At 44.4% G+C, this 22,729-nt stretch overlaps 1 protein-coding gene across 2 annotated transcripts in view; it reads right to left on the bottom strand.

Moving 5' to 3' along the window:
- Positions 1 to 743: 743 nt before the first annotated feature.
- TFCP2 (transcription factor CP2) overlaps positions 744 to 22,729 on the bottom strand; it is a 39,325-nt gene continuing 17,339 nt past the window's right edge. Inside the window, exons 2-15 of one of the 2 annotated variants that reach the window (XM_053372519.1) lie at positions 19,502 to 19,653; positions 18,367 to 18,443; positions 17,851 to 17,956; positions 15,298 to 15,404; positions 12,886 to 13,038; positions 10,676 to 10,786; positions 8,637 to 8,725; positions 7,331 to 7,379; positions 6,847 to 6,940; positions 6,165 to 6,255; positions 3,994 to 4,097; positions 3,358 to 3,500; positions 2,604 to 2,655; positions 744 to 2,346 (exon numbers count right to left, since the gene is read on the bottom strand). In XM_053372519.1, the coding sequence (XP_053228494.1) occupies positions 2,309 to 2,346; positions 2,604 to 2,655; positions 3,358 to 3,500; positions 3,994 to 4,097; positions 6,165 to 6,255; positions 6,847 to 6,940; positions 7,331 to 7,379; positions 8,637 to 8,725; positions 10,676 to 10,786; positions 12,886 to 13,038; positions 15,298 to 15,404; positions 17,851 to 17,956; positions 18,367 to 18,443; positions 19,502 to 19,653 (1,366 nt within the window). In that variant the 3' untranslated portion in view covers positions 744 to 2,308. The remainder of the gene's footprint in view (positions 2,347 to 2,603; positions 2,656 to 3,357; positions 3,501 to 3,993; positions 4,098 to 6,164; positions 6,256 to 6,846; positions 6,941 to 7,330; positions 7,380 to 8,636; positions 8,726 to 10,675; positions 10,787 to 12,885; positions 13,039 to 15,297; positions 15,405 to 17,850; positions 17,957 to 18,366; positions 18,444 to 19,501; positions 19,654 to 22,729) is intronic. The other variant, XM_053372528.1, reaches the window with a different exon arrangement.

Here is a 22,729-nt window from a genome sequence, read left to right as displayed (position 1 = left end):
TCCTTTCGACTTGCTCTTTGGGGCTGGCGGGGGGGAAGCGCTGCTTTCCCCCACCGTCAGCCCCAAAGACCAGGTCGGGGAGCAGCGCGAAGGCGGTGCTCCGCCTTCCTGCTGCCCTCTGAGCTTGTGGGGCTGGCGGTGGGGGGAAGTGTTGCAGCCTACCCCCCCACTTTTGTACAGCCTTCGTAGCCTCCGCAGGGCAGCAGGGTGAAGGCACCCCGCTGCCCTGCGGAGGCTTTGCGCAGCCGTCCGCAAGCTAGAACAGCGAGACGGAGCACTGCGCAGCGCTCCGTCTCCCTGTTCTGGCTTTGGGCTTAGCCACGCCGCCTGCATTAGCTCTATAGGACGCACACATATTTCCCCTTAATTTTTGGAGGGGAAAAAGTGTGTCCTATAGAGCGAAAAATACGGTTACTGCTAGTCCAACTCTGGCTCTGTGTGTGTCTGCCTGCATTCCAACCAGCCAGCTGATCATCACCTTGAGCTGGAACAAGTAGATCTGGCTTTCATCAAAACAGAGGCTACCAAAATGTGAACTTCTCTGGGTCACTTCAGATTTGGTTCCATCACTGTTTCCAGTCTTGAATAAGCATTCTGCTGAACCATACAAACTGTTGATTGTGAAGTCTTGGTATTTCTGAAAACAAACGAAACCTCAACTTTGGCCGCCTACGATCCTGGAGGGGGCGCTATGTCATAGTTGTAAACTCCCAGCTCCGAAGACAACTGAGCCAGAGACTGACTGAAAACAGAATTGATCTTTATTGGCATATATATGATGAGACATAACATTTCTACTTAAAAGCTGTGGAGCCGCAACTGCCAAGGTTTTTCTTCTTCTTCATTGACTTTATTTCACTTGACCTTGACCGGACCCAGTTTCTTGCCTCCTTAAGAAGCAACCTACTAAACCTAATTGATTTAAATAAAAGTTCAGCACTTTTTGGTAAAAATACCAAGTCAAAATGATTTTAAAAACCCTCCAATAATCTGGTACTGAGAAAAATATGTAACTAGGTTTCATTTAATGAAATGAAAGTTATTTTTCCCACCTCTCCAACTTAGCTTAAGCACAGCTTACATCAGCTGCCAGCTCTACAGCCGATGCAGTGTCTATCAAGATTTGATTGTGCAACTGACATTGTGACGCACAAGGTTGCAGCTTCCAGAGAATTGCTGCTTTCTAGGGGGACTGGAAGGCTAAAGGAGAAGTGGTCTTTTCCCCTTCAGACAAGTTGTTCGCCTGTGATTTTCACAGCATCATCACTACAGTTGTAACAGTTTCCCATATTTTTCTCCGAAGCTCAAAAAATGCATCTTGGCATCCCATCCATGTCAGAAGGCTGAAGCCTTTACCCAAGAGGCTGGCTGCTGCCTGGGAAACGGACATGCAGGCCCTTCTGTCACCATGGAGCTTCCACAGGCTATTCAAATAAGCACTATGGACTATTACTGCATGAGCTGTTTCTGGGATAATGTTATTATGGCCCTCCTGTGGGATTTCATTCAAAGGCAGCCATCATTTCTACATATTCCCCCCCCCCCAAAAAAAGCCAACACATTTTTTTAAAAAACACAATCTTTTTGCCTCTGTCTCAGTTCGTTGTGTTCCTTAACAGCTCAGGATAGCAATACCTTCTTTTGCATTTGAAGTCTCTTCAGTTGCAGTGTATAGCAAAGCCATAGGCAACCCTATGGATCTCACGAGATAGGCGTTATTCCTAACTTACACTGGCAGATAAGACAGCCACGTATCACTCACACATGGACAGCTGCACGCCCACAAACCTGTAACATGGTCCAAAAGTCAGAATCGGAACAAAGTCCCTACCCAACCGGCCAGCAAACCTGAAAGTCTCCTTGGCTCTACCAGCCAAATATGCCTCTGAGAGGCCTGAATAGCTGGGACCGGCTTTGAAAGAGGACCCTCAGAATAGATGCTCATTTGTCCAGGGATTCCCAGAGCATCCATCACAACCGGCCAAGCTGTCGCATATCAAAAATGTTGCAGTTGCCCACCCCACCCCCAATGTACATAATTGCAAATCCATCACTGGCCAGTCTGGCTGTTTCAAAAGGCAGTGGGTGCAGCCATGGCACTGAACTCTGAAGAAGCAGCCCCGTGCTTGCAAACTGGTGCCTACAGCATGCCAGCAATGGTACAGATGGTTCACCTAACAGAAGGCAACATGCTGTGGAAGCAAGATGAGTTTCTGTTGCTCTTGTGGATTTCTGTCAGTGTGTCCAGGTGCCAAACAGGCAAATGAAGCTGTGTGCATGAGAGAAGATGCAACAAGTCCAAGTCCCTCTATTTTAAGATGATGTGATAACTATCATTGGTTTCAGCTGCAAAGAAAGCAAAGCACCATGAGACTGGATGAAAACAAGGAGTACAATCCCCTGTCTGCCACCCCACGACAATTCATAATTTGCTTGGTTGTAAGTCGCTCTGGGTTGCCTTGGGCAGGATAAAGTGACCAAAAATTTAATAAATACAATGCACGACTATTATGGCGGGAAAGAATGGAGTGCTTAAGTTTTCCAGAGAAAAGTAAAAAGACTAGGGGATTGGGATAATAATGTGCACTTTAAAAAATTGGTACCTTTCATTGTATCCAAGACAAAACATGATTCATCCTGAAAGTTCTGTATCATCTAAAATAGAAATGAAAAACCGAAGTTTTTAGGGCTCCAGGCATTACTCAAAAATAACTGCGAGTTCAAGCAATATGACCATCTGAATATTTCTCCTTCCTTTTAGCAATAGGGACTTCATTGAGAAAAGCAAGCCTCCTAGAGCACAATAATGTTGTCTCCTCCGGCTCCTAGGAGGCTTAGTTTGGTCAGAATTGAGTATACACTTCCAGAGTTAATGCTAAATACATTACTTTGGTTAAATGAGCCACCATAGCCGCTAGAGGACCATGAAAATTTGTGTCCAGGGCTTTTTAGACTCATCTACCCATGTACTATCTCAAACCAAAGGGGCGCATTGGTTGCCAGGTGTGAAATATCTTGGCATTATTTCCAGCTCTCCTACCCCACTAGTACCTACTTTGGTTTAACAGTATTTAACACACACACAAACACACAGAGTATTTACTCAGCGGGGGTTTATTTTCCCCATTTAAGCATGCTATTTGCTGTTGTGTTTTTCAGTAAGTCAATGTATAAAAGTGCAACTTCTTGCTTGCTCAGTCTACTCTGAAACTACAGGTGACAGACCTCACACTGTATGGTGATGAGAAAAGACATCAAAAGTGGAGACACTTTTGGAAGCTGAGCTGAGCCTGCAATGATACCTTAAACTCCCAAATCCGTTCCCAGTGTTTCAGCAGACTACTGGGTCCCTCTTACCTCATCACTGATGAGCACGTGTATCCCTGTGGGACCCTGCTTGTAGATCTGGCTGATCTGTTGAGAGGAAATGCTGAAGAGCTGGGCAATTTTCTCTGTCAGTTCCACAGCTGTCAGTTCTTCCAAGTAGATGGCATGGTACACTGAAGAAGTAAGAACAGTTGTTGGCAAGGAGCACATTCTGTCAGGCAACAAGTTCAGCAGGAATTAGCCGTAGAGTAACCTATATTTAGAGTAGTGCTGTTTTCCCTTTATATATTTATATTAACCTACCTCATCCTCCTAAGACTCTGAGGCAATCAACAACATATTCAGCTATACAGTATTCTCGGTAAGATTAAAAATAAATCTACACTCTTTTCTGGCCACTAAAGCTTGCTTGAGCAAGTCTCATAATCCACTTCTTCCAGCAGAATCTGCCGTCTAAGAAACACGTCATGGACATTTCCACGAGGCCTACAAGTTTATCATCATCAGGAGGGCACCAGAATGGGGAAGGCTGGACTGAAGATTGTACCCCTACTTATTTGGAGCTACTGCAGCATTTCCTGGAACGGAAGTAAGTACTGCCATTGCAAGAGCCTGTGGGTCCATTAGTCAAAAGAGGCACTTAGGCTTCTTTCCTGAAGTTCTCACCATAGAAAGTATTATTGGCTGCATCCCCATCTTCATGCTTCTGCTGCTCCCTCAGTTGCTGCGACTCCTGGCAGACGTAGATGGTCAGTCTTGGCCGTACCATCCTTGGGAGAAAATAAGACATGAGCACTCCAGAGTTAACAGGGAATGTTTTAAGGACAGGGCCACAAATAGTAAAGGAAAGAGAGGAATAATTTGATTAAGAAGCACTTCAACAGTCTGCAGAAGTTGGTAAAACATTTCACAACTGTGCCTGGCCAATTTGGACATGCAGTGGGGGAAAGGCCATGTTACAGACCTTCTAGGTCTGTTCCAACTTCCCACTGGTGGAGAATGCATGCCTGCTCCACTCCCATCAAAAAGCATAAAGGACCCCTGACCATTAGGTCCGGTCGTGACCGACTCTGGGGTAGCGGCGCTCATCTCGCTTTATTGGCCGAGGGAGCCGGCGTACAGCTTCCGGGTCATGTGGACAGCATGACAAAGCCGCTTCTGGCGAACTGCTAGGTTGGTAGGAGCTGGGACCAAGCAACGGGAGCTCACCCCATTGTGGGGATTCGAACCACTGACCTTCTGATCAGCAAGTCCTAGGCTCTGTGGTTTAACCCACAGCGCCACCTGCGTCCCATCAAAAAGCATAGGACCGTACAAAAACCCACAAAAGCGGGCAGGGAGGAAGAAGACAATTTCATCTATATTCTGCACTGCTCCTCACTGGAATTGGAGATGTGCAGTGGAGATGGCACCATTTTTTCCAGTCTGTTGCAACCAGCCAGACTGCCCAATCCAGAGGGACTTTGCTTAGGGAAGTGAAACCCATGTATGCTGCTGCAGAAGGGTGGCTGAGGACGGATAGGCACTGAGCTGTCGTGCAGAGAGGCCTGTTGCAGTGCAGATAGCATTCTCTTCAATTGGGTAGAAAGAAAGAGTGGAGGTGGAGAAGTAAAAAGAGATGGGGTGCTGGCGAACAGGAAAGAGCATGTGCACTAAGAGAGGACAGAAAAGGGGAAAGAAGGTTCCACACAGGCTACATGGTACAGAAAGAAAAGGGAGCCAGAGAACACCTTAAAAATATACAAAATGTTTGCAGAAAGGGGAGCTTTTGCCTTAGCAGGGCAACTCTACATCTCACCCACTGCATCCCACCCCCAAACACTACTATCTGAACAATCAGAATTGGTCCATTAACTCCGTGGTATGATTTGCTATTAGCACAGCACCTTTTGCTGACCTTTGCCAGGAGCCTAACTCTTGTGGATTTGGGAACTGGCCAACATTTGCTTTCTTAACTTGAGGGACCAGCTAACAATCACTCAGGAAACAGCAGAGCATATTAAGCCCTCTCCAGCTCAAAGGGGGCAGGAGGAAAGATCAGAATCAAACAATTGCATATCTATTTCACAAAGGAAATAATGAAGCGAGACTTATTTAATGAAGGAGCCACAGAAGTGCTCTCAACCATCCATATCCAAACCACCTTAAAAGGAAGCAAAGATGTTTCTAGTAGAGTTCCAGTCTTGTACTATGTGCAATATATACTTCATATTCCTAGGTGCCCAAGAAACCAGGTATCTGCTTTGTGTCAGTCTGTCCTTAAGGCATCTGATCTTATTACAGGATACCCCTACAGTGTCCGAAGTTCCCATCTGTCTTACTGAGGCATAAGCTGTATATTAAGGATGGGCCTGGTAGCCATAGGCAGCAAGAAATTGCAAGCATGAAAGGGGGTGGGTTGAGAGGAGGGATACAGCACGGTGCCTGTCCCACGTCTAAGAAGAACAAACGGGACTGCCAGGGAAGGGAATGTACAGATAAGAGCAACTAATATGGTCAGGTGACCAGAGCAGTTCTCCTAACAGGAAACGTAGGGGGCTTTTTTGGTTTAGAAAAAAGGTGAGTAAGGAGGGAACATGATTTAAATGTCTAAAACTGCACTGTATGTATACAGAGAAGCCTTTCTCTGTCTTGTAGTACTAGAACCCAGGATCATTTAATAAAGCTGAAAAGTGGGATATTCAGGGCAGACCAAAGGAAGCACTACATGCCACCTGGTTTTCAAGTGCCAAAACAAAATACAAAATATGGAAATCCTAAACTGGAAAAGCAGAAATTCCGCTGTACAGCACATTAAAAGCCCAAACCATTTAAAAGGAAGTCTAGATGATACATACCGTCCCTTCAAAGCATTGAAAAGTCTGATGCCATCTGCAGGGCCACATATCTGGATGACATCTTCCCTGGTTAATTTCAATAAATCTGCCCCTAGGATTGAAAAAAAGAAAGACAGTTGGGAGGTAGTAAATATATATTTCAACATAGAAGACTTCCTATTTCCACACAAATCCTTCTACATAATACCACCTAATGAAAGAGACGTCTGAGTTTCAAATTCAGTGAACACATATCTAGAGTGTCTGCTGCTGCTTTTAAGCAGGGCTCTCATCACTGAGGAAGGAAAGAGGCCCTAGACAGCCCACATTGTTTTTTAAAGGATAAAGGAGGTGCATGATTTAGATAAATCTAGTGAGGTTTACATGGTGGTGGATTTCATTAAGGCAACACACACACACAACTTAAATGGACACTTTAGTCCGTTCAAAGAGGCTAGAGATGGTTTTGGCTTCAATTAGCAGTGGCAAACTGCAAAGAGGTGTTCCTATGGTCACGGTGGCAGGGGGAAATGGACAGAATTGAAGATCCACAGGTCAAAGAGCTCACAACCCCCAGAAGATGCTTCTAAGAAGCTTGCTTGAGAGCAGAATAAATTGTCTGAGGAATCAACATGTTGATGGATTCCAAATGCTGAAGCCCCCTTGTGATCATCGCAGAGCAGGGAGAGGTTTTTGCCAGTACCTGAGAAGTTGGTGAAAAGCCGTGTGAAAGTTGAGAAGCGGTTCCGGATCAGCCACTGCTGAGCTTCCTGAGGTGTGGATGTCTGCAGGAGGTTCTATGATAGAGGGAGGGAAACCTGATGCACCCTTGCAAGAGCAGCACAGATAACTTACACGACTTGCAGAGTGTGACCTACAGTCTTTTGCACCCACAGTAGGTCATTCGTTACTCCTTATTAATTCAGTTTCTGGCCCAGCCCTCATCAGTTTCCTGATCCTAAGGCACCTTACGATATCAGGTCAACAGTGTAAGACAAACAGAATAAAATAAAAAGTAACACAATGCAAATATACAAGATGACCTAATACAACAGACTGAAAGAACTACCTTCTCAAAGCTAGCCACACATTCAGTCCCCTGAAGTGTTAGCCAGCTACGGTAACTCAGAGACAGCCCCACCGCCTGACATTAGAGGAATGAAACACAAAATACGAATGAGACTTACATCTGTAATGGGAGCAGGAGGTTCAGGCTGGTGATTTGGAGACCCATTTCTATTTTTAAAATAAGAAATGAAGAAGGAAGTTGGTATTTGCTTTCCTCTGCTTGTCTTCAAATCAGCTGTGATTTGAATTGTTCCTCTAGCACAGGTGTGTCCAACAGGTAGATCGTGATCTACCGGCAGATCACTGGACGTCTGCGGTAGATCACTGGCTCCCCCCAAAGAAGCTGAACAACTGTGGCTCCCCTAAAAAAAGCCAACTTTACCTCCTCCCTGAAAAAACTCAACAACTTTGACCCGAACCCCCCAAAATGGGCCCCCCTCCTTCCTAAAAAAAAGCTCAACCCCAAAAAAGGGGGTAGATCACTGCCAGTTTTTAACTCTGTGAGTAGATCGCAGTCTCTTGGGAGCTGGCCACCCCGGCTCTCGCATATTTCATCAAAGGGCTTTTGCGGACTCGGCAAAGCCTCTCTTTTAACCATGGTGAAGGGGAGCAGAGACAGGCCAAGGGACCCTGCAGTTCTCCTCCATTTCTTCCCTTGAGCCCAAAGTTTTCCACTGGCTTGAACAGTGTTAGAGCAACACTAAATTAACTTTGGATCCACTTTTAAGATGGAAGCCATATTAGGGTTGTAAATAGTTGAAGGTGATGGAGCTGCAACCCTTAAATCAGGGTGGTTTGCTTTGGTTTTTCATAGATTTGGAAAGAGACCTTGTAGGTAATGTAATCCAACCCCCTGCTTAGTTCATAATAGCTACAGCATGCAATTGGGAACCTTTGGCCCTCCAGATGTTGCCACTGGCCATGCTTACTGGGGCCGATGCGAGATGATGATGATGATTTTATTTATACTCTGCCCACTGGTTGGGTTTCCCCAGCCACTCCAGGCAGCTTACAGCATATATAAAACATAATAAAACATCAAACATTTGCAGCATCTAGAGGGCCAAGGGTTTCCCAAAGCTGATCTATAGCTATAGCATGCTCAGCCTTTGCTGGCCAGCGAATGGAGAAAGGGAATACTCAAGAGGAAGAAGGGGTTCAGCAGAGGGGTTGAAGCTCTTTGCCTTTCTACAAAGCAGTACAGCAGGAGAGAGAGAGAATTAGCAACCTCCCTTTCTCGTCACAGTTTTGTCAGAAGCCACTTTCCCCCTATTTTAACATGAAAAGGCACAAGATGAAAACATGTCATTAATTTGCTCTGTCAGCTTGCAATCCTACAGGCTACTGATGCAGGTAAGTGACCAAAAATGTATTAGGAAAGGTAAATGGGCAAAAGCCAGAAAAAAATTCAATGCCCAGACTTACCCTTCGCTAATGGAGAAACTGCTGTGCGAGCTGCTGAAGCCTGGGGATGGCACATTATTGACATATGTGATCTCAGGCCATGGAGAACACTGGAAGAGAAAATCCAATGGTGAGATATTCACAAGCATTGTGGTCCTGAACCTCAAAACTGCTTCCTGTGGAAGAAAGCATGCATGCCATGTATTTCCTGTAGCATGTCAAGGATTTTAGCCTCTGTGCGTGTGGACAATCACCTGGAAACATGTAAGAACATGTGGAAGAGATGTCTCAGGCAGCTAAAATACACTAGTGCAAATCTTTCAGTAGTGAGTGGGTAGGACACAAGAAATCCATCCTTCTTTCTTTCTCCATGTGTCAAATAAAGTAAAACCTCCATTTCCTTTACTGCTGCAGTCCTTGATAAGCAAAAAAAAAAGCACACCTTGTTTCTTTGAGCACCTGTGTTTACATAGTATAGTTGTTTATTCTAGGTTGAAGCCACAACACACACACAGCCCTGACTAAAATGATCGTTTCTTGAATGCTACAGGAGACAATGTTTATTCAGAAAATTAGTCAAATGTTAAAACTCACTGCTCCTCTATAATCCTAGCCATTTGTGAGGGATTAAGAAGAACCCAACTGAATTTGTTTTGTTTGTATGAAGATCATACATTTGAAGCTGCTGTATTTGGAAGAACAACCTTTGCAGCTAGAGTCACATACTGTATGAGTTGGGATAATTTAAAAGTGGTATTTTCCCAACACACTTTCAACTCATCCTTACTCATGGTGCGTGGATTCATATCCATTAGTGACTTGGAGCCATGAGGTCAGGTGTGTAATAAAAACCTTACTCATGTGGTGCTTCATATACCATATTTTCCCCTCCATTAGATGCACCTAGTTTTTAGAAGGGGAATGCAAGAAAAAACTTTTTTTTTAAAGGGAGCGCTGAGCAGAGCCTGTATGCATCCCAGGCTCTGCTCAGCGCTCCCTTTCACGAGCCGTGTGGAGCATGTGTGCGGCGCTTGCAGGCTTCTCTCTCCTCGGGGGAAAAGCCCCCAAGAGCCGCACACATGCTCCACGCGGCTAGTGAAAGGGAGTGTGGCTCTTTGGGGCTTTTCCAGGAGGTGGGGGAAAGGACTGAGGGGCTGCCCTCTGTCCCTTCCCCCACCTCCCACAAAAGCCCCCAAGAGCTGCGCGCTCTTTAAAGGGCGCGCGGCTCCTGCAGGCTTTTCTCCCTGCGGAGGCTTCGCGCGAAGCTAGAACAGCTAGAAGGAGCGCTCCCTCTAGCTGTTCTGGCTTTGGGATAGCCCCGCAGGGAGAATGAAGGCTCCCTGTGCCCTGCAGAGGCTTCGCGCGGCTAAGCCAGAAACTAGAACAGCTACAGGGAGCGCTGCGCAGCTCTCCCTCTAGCTGTTCTAGTTTCTGGCTTAGCCATGCAGCCTGCATTCGCTCCATAAGACGCACACACATTTCCCCTTACTTTTTAGGAGGGAAAAAGTGTGTCTTATAGAGCGAAAAATACGGTACTTGCCAGGTTAAAGGTGAATTGCTGGTATTTATACATGTAACACCTGCACATCAGGGATTGATGGCCTGGAGCATGTTGTAGCAGCGTCAACACTACATGCACAGCTGCCACCCACTTTTACTTATTTGTGACATCGACCACACAGAAACCCATAGAGCTGCAGCTTTGGTTTCGTTGCTGTTTAAACAAACGTGCCCAAGAATCATGTGCCAGAGGCCACAGGACCAGGAATAGAAACTATTCCAAGGTATTAGAGCGTACTCTTGCGTCGTTTGGCACTTGCTGGACAACAATGGCTCTGAGCAAGTGTCCATTACTTTGGCCAGACAACGCCATTCAATCACACCTTTGCCATGTCTTGTACCTTGGTGCAAACATTCTAACACTTGGGTTTCCGAGTGAACTTTTGCAAGCATATTACCTGTAAGCAAGCCAGCCCACCCACCCACCCGCACCAGCCTTTTAAATGGCTTTGTTCAAAAACAGAGGTTCTAGATACTACGACTCACATTGCATGCCTTACCTCTGTAAGTATTGTAGTCTCATATGAAGGCTGATACTTTTCCTTCTCATGAGGTGTTCGCTTCTCCATTTTCTCTCTGTCTGTCTTTTGCTTTCTGTCAGCTCCTTTGGGCTGGAAACCAACATGTTAGTGAAACCAGAACATGGGATATAGGGAAAGGAAGCACTAAGCCAAAGTTCTTCTCAGCTGATAAGGACAGCACTAGGTTGATGTGTGAGTGTGCAATACATACATGCACACATAGTAATACATTTATGTATACAAATGTTTCTCAGTGATCCTGGCAAGGGAACTAGACTGGCAACAGACCCCTAAAGAGAAAAGTGAGCTGGTGGATGGGAGAGACTCATTTCCCCTACAAGAGCTTAAAAGTTCATTCTGGAAATTCATGCAAACATGAAAAACCTGTTCTGCTGCTCCTCTTGCACTTTGAATTCTCTTGCTGAAGCCCTGCAGATTTTTATCTAGCTAAAACACCTATAAATCTGCCTGAATACCTATAGGTAGCAGTAATCAGAAGTGCTCACTTTGGGCAGGGATTATATACAAAAGCCTCACTTTCCTGTATCCTCAAAGTTACTTGTGCTGTACTGAGGGACTCTGGGCCAAACTAGATGTTATGGCTGTAGTCTCATTGTGGCCTCTGTTCAGTTACGTATAAAAACATGTAAGAAAATGAAGGGCAGCCCACCTTCAAGAAATTGTATCTTCACCTAAGCTCCAATATTAGAAGTGAATGGACAGAGAGAAGCTTTGGTGAGGGGAGTGGGGGAAGAGGCTACAAAAAATAGTTGACACGGTGTGGAGTTCACCTCCCCTAATATGCACATAAAGCTTTTGCTCTGAAACAACATGTCCCCCTGCCCCCACAAAAATTGTTTCTGTGTGACTGAATGAGAGACAGACTTGGATTTAAAGGAAAATGCATTTGCCACTTTCATGTCTCGTTTGGCTCTCAGAAATCATGTTCAGAAGATTGGAATTTCAAAATGGACTGAAGCCCTTTCCAGAGTTTCTCAAACAAGGAAGCATGGCAACTTCTCTTGTAGGAAATAATCACATACTGCACACGTTTTAGGCTCATTCCACACATTTATTATCTGTAAGTTAGAGCTCTTGTATCTCATGCCAATGGGAACTTTTGAGGGAGAGGAGATAAAAGGTTGATGTTGGCAAGAGTTCTCCTGCCTCTACAGTGATTTTTGGCTCAGCTTTTCCTGGAGTAAATAAGTTTTCTACAGGATGACCTGGCCAATCAGCTAGGCCCTAAAACATCCACATAAGCAACGGCTCCAATCCAACACATTAATATTGGCTCCAATGCAGTTTCACATGCTTTAAGGAAAAGCAGTGTACTAAACAGTTTTTAAGTGCAGCTACTCCTAATACTGTGCACTGTGCATATGCAGGCATAAACTGCGGTTTTAGTTTCCCCAAACATTCCTCTACTACTAAGTCCTCATCAAGGCCTGTTTATTCCTGAATAGCTCCCTTCAGAAAGATCCAGTGCTATTTTGCCTCGGGTAAGCACAATAATATAACTGGTGTATATCACCCATAGCTTAATGCTAGGTTTCACAATGGGCCCATTGAACAAAAAAGGAGGATATGCTTGTTGCCTATGAAGACAAGACTATGTCCTCCCCAGAGTCCTACTTAGAGAGTACATTCTCTGTGGCAGCCCCTAGGTTGTGGGTTTCCCTCCCACAGAGGTGTATCTGGCAGCTTCATGATACAACTTTCGGTGAATGCTATAAAGGCACCTCTTAATTCTGATCGGTTTTCAGGACCCACCCTATTCTGGGGACTATACTTTGTCTTTCAAATCAATATTTTTATTGGTTTTTGGTTTTTTAAAATCAAGTAACAAAACATACCCATGAAGGAAATACAGAGCTTAGTAGCTGTTCAGAAAGGAAAGGAAAATATCAGCTGATGGTTGTAGTATTAAGATATTCCAGTACAGGCAACCAAATGGAGATGTCTCATCATAATGTTACATGTGTCAATTATAATGTGTCTTAACTGTGTTTAATACTGAATTTTAAATGGTTATAACCTGCCTGGGACCAGCTAGTGAAGGGCTGCAGGTGGTAAGGATACTAATACATTCACCAACATTAAGGTTCTTCTAAGAAAGTCAGGTTTTAGTTCAAATTGAGTAAAAACGGTGGGTGGTATGCACTGGATGGATTAAAAGACACACATACCTTGAAGACTTTGATCTGGCAGCTGGCAGAATGCAAGTGCTCAGTGTATTCCCCATTCTCATTCTCCTTAAAAGTGTCAATCTGGACTCGGAATGGCACACCCTTCTCGCCGCCATGCTTCCTCATAGTGAACTCTGTACTGATGCAGTGCACCTGTGAAGAAAAACAGACACAGATGCTCCAGGCTGCAGGCTTGCTGCTTGTACAACAAAGGTGCACATGAATAGTTTAACCATTACTCCAGGAAAGTGATAGCGTAGGATACCAGCTAGTCTGGGGGCTCCATTTCCAATAGCAATTCCATTTCCTCTTGAGCACAGGAAGGAGTACATCCTGCTCTCTGGCTTTTAATCAAACCGGGGGCAGGGGGCATCAGCAGCCAGGCCAGAAGAAGCAACAAAACGATATTGTGTTCTGCAGTTCAGCGCAATTGAAATCTATAATTTCTCTACAGAAGTATGCATGCAAGAAAGAGGTAACTTGTCAATGGAAAATGCTAGCAGAGGAGAATAGGGATTATGGATTGGTCTGTGGGACCCTAGAATATGGAGAAAACCAAAGTTACTGATGGCTTTTCAAATTATATTCCAAGGTTTCTGTTTGCTCCCAAGTTATCTCTCAGCAAGATCTGTAAACTGCAATCACACCCAGCAGGCATTTCCTACTCAGGGCTGATCTCTTAGAAGGGGAGCACATGGCAGAGCCCCTCCCTCTCCCCCCCTTGGGTGTATGCTCTCCTCTTCTGAGCACCAAGAAGAAGAAGAAGAAGAGTTTGGATTTGATATCCCGCCTTTCACTCCCTTTAAGGAGTCTCAAAGCGGCTAACATTCCCCTTTCCCTTCCTCCCCCACAACAAACACTCTGTGAGGTGAGTGGGGCTGAGAGACTTCAGAGAAGTGTGACTGGCCCAAGGTCACCCAGTAGCTGCATGTGGAGGAGCGGAGACGCGAACCCGGTTACCCAGATTACGTGACTACCGCTCTTAACCACTACACCACACTGGCTCTCAAGTTGAACTAACTGCAGTGAGAAGCTACCTGCTAACCGCAGCTTACAGTGAAAAGGGAAGAAAATTTGATCAGAAGTGAAGAGCAGCAAGCCCAAGGAGGAAGGATATTCTCCCAGTATCATAATGTTTTTTGATCTTGTAATCATAGTTAAACCTGCACCAAGCCCACAGAGCTGAAAAGGCATGTTGTGGGGTCCAAGGAAAACAGCCTGGGTTATTTTCCTTTTCCTAGATGCCCTTAATACCTGAATAGGCTAATGCTTCCACTCAGTACAACTGAAAGTCTTATTCTGAAGGGAGAAAATATGGCTTAACGTAAGAGGTAGCCAATACACTCCATTATGCTGTTGAACTCCAACTGCCATCAGTCCCAGCCAGAATGGCCAATGGTCAAGGGAGCTGTAGTCCCAACAACATCCAGAGGACATTACACTGTGCACCCCTGGATTACCAGCAAACATTATTTTTCAAAATCAAAACCAGGCAGCGCTGTCCAGAATGGACTGAATACACACCATTTATTCCTCATGGACTTTGCAGGTGACCTTCAGCACTTCACAGGTTTGGCACCATGCCTCTAAAAGTGACCTACCTCAACAAGCCACAAGGATTAGTGAAATCGTAATATTGACCTAATCCTCCAGCAGGCAGATAGGAGATCAAATTTAAAAAATCCCTAGAAATAAATCTTGAAAGTGTGGCCTCATTCTGGTTGAGTCATCGTCCTAGATGGGAGGGCTTCTGAAGGGGTCTGCTCCCTTTGCCAGCATTTGTCCTGCCCCCACCACAGTTGACGGGAACAGAAACCAAATTAAAGCGAGTAATCAGAATCCTTCCCCGGCACCTCAGCGTTCAACACCCTCACAGCAGTGAAATGAATGGTAGCTTTCCCCGTCGGTTTTGCCAGCCAGAATTCCACTTTGTTCTTGTCAAGGGCAATTAGCATTACTCTTTAGTTCAAGGGTTCTCAAAGTTCATTATAGTGAGCCTCCCAAGTAGAGATTACAATTTGTTGAGCCATCTCAGTTGTAACTAAGACAGACAGCTTCTCATCAGCATTCACCAGAGCTGAAAGAATCTCCAGGTACCCATGAACTGACTTTTTTCCACTGTCTCTGCTGCACAGTGCTGACACTTAAAACAATGTCAATTGAAGCAGATCCAAGTAAGAAAGGCAGAAGGAGACCCAAGTACTCTTCAGAGCTAGACCCTGCAGAAGAATAGGACCGCTCTTTTATTCCTCTAATATATGAATTTGGAAGAGTGACAGGGTGATTGTATCAGGTATATGACGGTAGAGATCCATCAAAACTGATGGCAGCAAATCTCAAAGCTATCTTGCTTGCTACAGTCCTAACCAGAGAGAACAGTTAAGAAACACCTCCCATGTAGTATTGATTTACCTGAATAAATACAGAAGTCCTCTTTGAAGGATCCCACAGAAACTCTACAGTATTCAATTGCGTGGGGTTTGCCCTGGGATCGATTATACCCACGGACATTGGAATATCTGCAGAAGACAAAAGCCCAACCCTTTAGAATGAGGCTAGGAGAGGCATGGCAAGTCCACCAAAATTTTAAGGGACTTATGTAGTAAATAATGCACCAAGAGCTTAGAAGACTGGGTAATTTAGGGTACAGTCTGAAGGCACACGATGCACCGACATCACTGAATCTAAGCAAGCTTTGGTCCGGTCAGTCCCTATGTGGGAGACCAACTGTGAATCCCATGTATTCTACCTTGAGTTCCAGGATGGAAGACAGGATGTTAATTAATTAATTAAGGCAAAAATCTAGGTACCAGCATGCCTGTTACAGTATAAAACTGAGGCACTATCTACCGTATTTTTCGCCCTATAAGACGCACCAGACCACAAGACGCACCTAGTTTTTGGAGGAGGAAAACAAGAAAAAAAATATTCTTAATCTCAGCAGTGAAAGCAGCAATCCCTCTTGCTGTTCTGGCTTCTGTGATAGCTGCGCACCCTGCATTCGCTCCGTAAGACGCACACACATTTCCCCTTACTTTTTAGGAGGGAAAAAGTGAGTCTTATAGAGCAAAAAATACGGTATGTAAGCTGCTTCTGGACTGCCCTGCTAAGGAAAATTTAGGAATTCAGAACGACAGGCTTATGCATACTTTGCTGGTATCTTCTCTCTCACGCATCATGGATGCTGGTTTATATTAAGGATGTATGATCTGTATTATTTTTTGAATATTATTGCTACATGTTTGTCATGGCCTTCGGCTAGAACAATAAACTTATGAACTGATGAAGCATATTCCTGCATTGTATAAGGGTTGGATTAGAAGACCCTCTAGGAACCTACCAACTCTAAAATTCTTTGATTCTAAGCAGAAACCAATATTATATACCAAGAAAAGCAGAATTCTGAAACCTATAAATTATGCAAATTTTTGTTATTCACTTTGTTTAGTTGCGAGGAGATTCAGGGTATTAAAACCTCTTGTATTGAGCACTGGAAGTGCCACCTAATATCTGCCTGCTTTTGAGATCCACATACTTTCAAACCTATGTTTCCAGCTATAAAGAACAACAATTTCTTTCTGTCAAAAGAGAGAGCTAGCTCAGGCTCTGCATACCCAATTCCACACTTGCAGGGATTAGAAAAAACCTCATAATCTGCATGAATTGACAAGAAAAAGATGTTGCTCCGGATACTTTTATTAAGGGAGCTTCTCTCGAGTGGCTCAGAAAAAAGTTACCTGAATAATAATAAAATTATACATCATGTGCCCATATGAAAAAAAATAGAACATAGTAAAAACATAGTAAAAAAGACAGCAAACGTCAACACAATAGCAGTCATACTTGGAATTTACGGAAGCGGGTGGTGCTGTGTCTAAACCACTGAGCCTAGGGCTTGCCGATCAGAAGGTCGACAGTTCGAATCCCCGTGAGGGGGTGAGCTCCCGTTGCTTGGTCCCTGCTCCTGCCAACCTAGCAGTTCAAAAGCACATCAAAGTGCAAGTAGATAAATAGGTACCACTCTGGCGGGAAGGTAAACGGCGTTTCCGTGCACTGCTCTGGTTCGCCAGAAGCGGCTTAGTCATGCTGGCCACATGACCCGGTAAAACTGTCTGTGGACAAACGTTGCCTCCCTTGGCCTGTAAAGCGAGATGAGCACCGCAACCCCAGAGTCGTTTGTGAGTGGACTTAACTGTCAGGGGTCCTTTACTTTTACCTCTAAAGGGACAAAAGTTTCACCTCTGAGTCAACTACAATAATCTACTGAATTTATGGCAGTAAGTGAATGTACAGTGGTACCTCTGGTTACGTACTTAATTCGTTCCGGAGGTCCGTTCTTAACCTGATACTGTTCTTAACCTGAAGACCACTTTAGCTAATGGGGCCTCCTGCTACTGCCGCGCTGCCAGAGCACGATTTCTGTTCTTATCCTGAAGCAAAGTTCTTAACCCGAGGTAATATTCCTGGGTTAGTGGAGTCTGTAACCTGAAGCATATGCAACCTGAAGCGTATGTAACCCGAGGTACCACTGTACCAACAGTAAGAGGCTCATTCTCTCCTGGCAAGAACAGAAGTGCTAAGTCATTTGACATAGGTGTAGGAAGCCAGAAGGGACCAGAAAACCGCCTACCCAAATGTGGGGGCTTTTAACTACATAATCCTTATCATGTATCCCAAGCAGCGTGCAGGTGTACTGCAGGAAAGTGCTTACAGAGAAATAGGCGCAAGGTGGTATAAGCAAGTGAACTGAGCTATGTTCACATCGGAAGGCAACATTTAAAAAAAATCGGAGCCACCTAAGTCAAACTATGGCAAACGATTACGCTCTGAGCAGAGATTGAAACCACTCTCAGAATCAACCAAGAGCTCTATACCTCTAGTGGTGGCAGTTTCCAATGCCTTCCAAGGTCCATGCTACAAAAAGCTACAATGCCAAATTAGTCCACGTTTGCAGAAGTCACTCACCAATATCCAGTATCCTATCACCTGGCCTGTTCCACCGCCAGCCTTCCAGCTGCTGATGCTCTGTATACTGAAGTCGCCGATCATGGAACACCACTCTGAATATACTCTAGGTTAATAAGGAGATTTTCTCATTGAGTAAACAGTGTTTGCTGGAACTTGGAACGTTTAGACGAGCTTAGGCAAACTGGTGTGGCCAGCTGGAAGATTTTAGCTTTCCTAAAGTGTAACCTTTCACCATCTCTCCACCATGAAACTGATGGATGGTGCGAATGGAGCACACACAGGTTGGCATTTACATGTGTAGGCAGTTTACATTCAAGGTTCATTTCACAGCTAGAGGGGCATGAACCCAACACTACTGGAGCCTGCTTGGATAGACAGTGGCTCTACCCAACTGCTGACACCAGAGATTGATTGAATTACGTTCATAGGTGTCACTAGTTACCTGATAAGCATGTTTAACCTTGTCACCAACCCAGAGCTTTTAGGAGAGGATGGATTCTTATGGGCACTCACCTTTACAAGTTTTCCATTTAACTCAGGCAATTCCCCCATTTTCCTGTTGTCCAGCATTCTGATTTCATAGGACTGACCTGAGGAAGAAAGGATCTCTGAAGTTGCTACAAAAAAAAATCTACTTTTCTTGAGGTCATAGTATAACACGTTTGACTGAAAAGAAAGCAACGTGGTAACTTACACACACCCCTATCCAGTGTGAGGGGAGGGATTTTGGGTGAAAGGATGTGTGCTTGTCAAAGTCCACTTTCATGTAGCCCCAGACTTAGGGACCCTTACGCCCTAGGCAAAGAGTTGTATCGCTCCCCCTTCATCCCTTCACCATAAACCTTTCCGCCGTGGTGCAACAAGGACAGGAAGGTTCTCACAGGGAAACCCTGTTGCCCTGGCTTCTGTTAGGAACACTATTTACAGTGGTACCTCGTGTTAAGAACTTAAATTTGTTCTGGAGGTCCGTTCTTAACCTGAAGCACCACTTTAGCTAATGGGGCTTCCTGCTGCTGCACGATTTCTGTTCTCATCCTGAAGCAAAGTTCTTAACCCGAGGTAATATTTCTGGGTTAGCGGAGTCTGTAACCTAAAGCGTATTATTTATTTTTTTTAAGAACTTAATCTCTGCTGAAAGAAACAAGGACTTGCTAGGCAGGTAGCATTTCATCTTCCACAACATTTCAGCTGTTTCCATTCAGGGTCTTAATTTGTGCTAACACAGCCCAAAAATTCAAATGTGCTAAATTGACAAAACCTACATAGTTTATTCCCATGATACGAATCCTGGTCCATGGATTATAGGTTTACTGAAGCGTGGCATACAAGTATTTTAATTAGATAAATAATTTGGACTTCTGTCTGCATCTTTTCCAGCTTTGGTTTCAGACTTTCAATCACTAAGCAAAAACTAGAACACTAATTTCCAACCAAGAGTTCAGAAGAAAGCTATTCACGGCCCCCACAGAGAGCACACAGCAGATAGGTTAAAAGACAAGAAAGTCTAAAATAATTTGTGCTGCGGCCTTGAGTGTGCACTCTGGAAAGTGAGCTAAAAGAGGCACGCAGCAAGGAAGCAACATAAATGCCACGACTGGGAAAGCACCTACTCCCCACCTGATGTTCTGGCAACAGAAATGTGGCTTACCTTGATTGAGATAAGTGAGAGTTTCATCATGGAGTTTCACAGCAGGGGAAGTGGCAGCACATAAGACATACTGAAAAGGTAGGATTTTGTTCTCATTGTCAGGAGGCAAGCTGGATTCTTCTTGCTTAAAGATGGGCAGGGCAAGGACATCACTACAAGAAAATGGTTTTCGTCAAGAGTTGTTATGATTATCCGTATTTGGCGACTGAACAAATCCATAGAGCATATCAGGACATTAAAACCAAAAATTATTTCCAGGATCTTAACTGAGAGAGACAAAATATGAGAAAGAGTGCGTGTGTGTGTACCTACTCTTCATGTATAATCCTCAGTCTAGCCAGCGATCCTTATAAGAGGTATTTGATCAGGCCGTATGGCAGACTTCACTAATGCATCATCTATAACCATTGGCCATGCTGATTGTGGCTGATGGGTGTTCCCGAGTCCAACAGGGTACCAGTTTGGAGAAGTCTGGCATTTAGGTTTATATTAAGAATTGTTCTACTTCCACCCACAGCTCTTGCAGTAACAACAATTTGGATTTAAAGGAAGTGTAAACAATTATAATCACTGAACAACATCTCTCTAGGTCTGAAGAGGCAAACTAGCTGTTGTCCTAACAGCAGGTCAGCCAGCCTGTTGCTTTTGACCCCAGAGAGTGAATGCCACCTGCCTCTAAAGTTTAGATAAGGACTTTCACAAATCGAAAGAGAACTATGCTCCTGTCCTCAAACAGCTACTGATCTGAAGCAATACTACATCATTGGTTATAGCTCAGACTGGGTAGTCCTTTTCTGGGGGGTGGGGGTGGGAATCTGCACAGGATCACATGCCTCACAGAAACGCCACTCTAGGAGAGGGGTCTGAGTCATCACAATATCCTTTACATAAGCTGTAAGCCTCTCCCTACCCAATGAAGGCTAACTTTACTAACAAGAGTCTGAAACAGCTTCAACTCACTGAAGTGTAAGACCTAAAACTGTAGATGGGGAGAAGATAACTAGGGGAAAACCCACTCTCCCTCTCCAGGATTTGCCTTTTAAAAACAATGGGTCTGCTGAGATTCCACTTCAGATTCACAATTAGTTCGGCACCAAAATCCTCTGAGAAGTCTTATCAGCCAGAGGTCCACAACTAATCCATTTAAATTCTGTAGGGACCATATCCAACATCAAACAACCATGATCTTATTCTGGATATGTTCTCCTCAGTTACGTGTGCTTGGGGAACTACCCTTTGAAGCCCCTCAAAAAGTGACACAGAAATTTAGACTGCCTCGTGATATCAAATGAAGAGAGCTGACTGAAGAGTCTGTATGGCTTATTCCCAGACTGCAACTGGCCTTTTCTGGAAACTCTGTGATACTGATCCCCTTCAAATCAAGATTCAGCAATGATGAGTTTAATAAAAGAAAAAGGGAGCCAGCAGCAAGACGGAGTGGTCAGTTGTATTCCAAACTAAATGTTTACAGCAAGGGTCTACCTTTGAATAAGTTTGGATAAAGTCTTGTAAAAATAAGGCCTTAAATCCTGGAGCCTGTGAAGCCAGGATGCTTGAAGAATTCAGCAGTTGAGAATTCCAATACAAACAGACCCAATCCACACTTCCTAGACCAAGGGTCAGCATGGCTTACTGGGGATGGGCTGGATCAGGCCGGACTGGTGCAGTGCAATGCTGGAAATCGCGTCTGCGCATGTCCGCAGCGCTGGAAATTGCTTCTGTGCATGCCCAGACGCTGAAAATTACACCTGTGCAGAAGCAATTTCCGGAACTGCGGAAGAGAGTCCCCGCGCCGGTTTAGCACAGCGGGAGGGGGCTTGCCGAGCGGGTGGCTCGGTGATGGCTCGTGGGCCAGTTAAGTGACCTTCATGGGTCGCTTCCAGTCCATGGGCCTTAGGTTGCCAACCTCTGTTCTAGACTAATGCGTGATTGAGGACATAGCTATCACTTGGATTTTGCATGTCTCTGAATCTTTCAGTGCTATATATATGTGTGGGTGTATTTCTAAAAGCTTGTAGAAATGTGTATTTTGAAAGAAAAAGTTTAAAAATATGTACTCAAAAATATGTATTTTTTTGAAGCATTAATAGATTAATATCTTTACAAATTTTAAGTAGTCTACACTATGCACAATATAAAAACTTTATCCATTTCAACAAAAATACACCCCCAATAGCAATAAAACAATACAAAACATAAAAAAGTAAATCAGAAATCCAGGTGATTCATGCACAAAAATCAGGATCTAATCTTATGGGCCAAGGACAGCATGGGCAAAAATATAAGCCTTTAAAAGGTTTCTGAGGCAAGTGAGGTTTACAGTTTCATTTACAGCAGAGGAAAAGGCATTTGACAGAACAGGTGCAACAGCAGAAAAGCATTTTGGGGGTCATTGTCCTACGATACTCTGTAGGGTGCAGTGCCACAAGTAGAATTTCCCCAGATGATCCACATGATCTTACATGTCTACACAGGGGCATACACTGTACAGTCTTTCAGGTAACCTGGTTCCAAATTGTTCAGGGCTAACAACAAAACCTTGACTATGGTCTGGTAGCTGTTTGGCAGCCAGTGCAGTTCCCCCAGCAGAGGTGTAATATGTGCACGTCCAGGTGCAGATTTATAGAGGTGAAAGTGACCTGGACTGGAAACAGAATGATTTGTCTATTCCTACTATGAAGTTTAGGCTTTGAACTAGATCTAGAAAGAAATATTAACTCCACAAGGGAGTCTCTGGGTACATACATGATAAAACCAGTTTAAGGGTACAGTGGAACCTCAGGTTGCGGATGTAATCTGTGATGGAGGCACATCCGCAACCCGCAGGGTTCGCATCCTGAAGCGCCACATCTGCACAGGAGCTGGCGCGATTTGGAGCTTCTGTGTAGAAACCCAGAAGTAACCCATTCTGGTACTTCCAGGTTTCCCGTGGTCCGTAACCTGAAGTGTCCGGAACATGAGGTATGACTGTATAGTCTTTTTTTTTATTTGCTTCTCTGGAGAATGCATTTCTGGAGTGAGGGGCTAGATATTTGCAACAGCTTCACTAAGTTACCATTTCCTGGAGAGGATGATCTCTGGCAAGAAGCTCCTTCTATTGTATGTAAAATGGAAATAACAATTCACGGGACTGAATGCAGATACAACAATACCTGAAAGAAGAGGTCCCTAAAATACTGGTATGGCCTTCAGGTTCCTGTTACAATATTGAGAATCCTGTATTTTACT

The sequence above is a fragment of the Podarcis raffonei genome, chromosome 2, assembly GCF_027172205.1.
Source record: "Podarcis raffonei isolate rPodRaf1 chromosome 2, rPodRaf1.pri, whole genome shotgun sequence".
NCBI classification, from domain to species: domain Eukaryota; kingdom Metazoa; phylum Chordata; class Lepidosauria; order Squamata; family Lacertidae; genus Podarcis; species Podarcis raffonei.
This window is presented reverse-complemented; position numbering and strand designations above follow the sequence as displayed.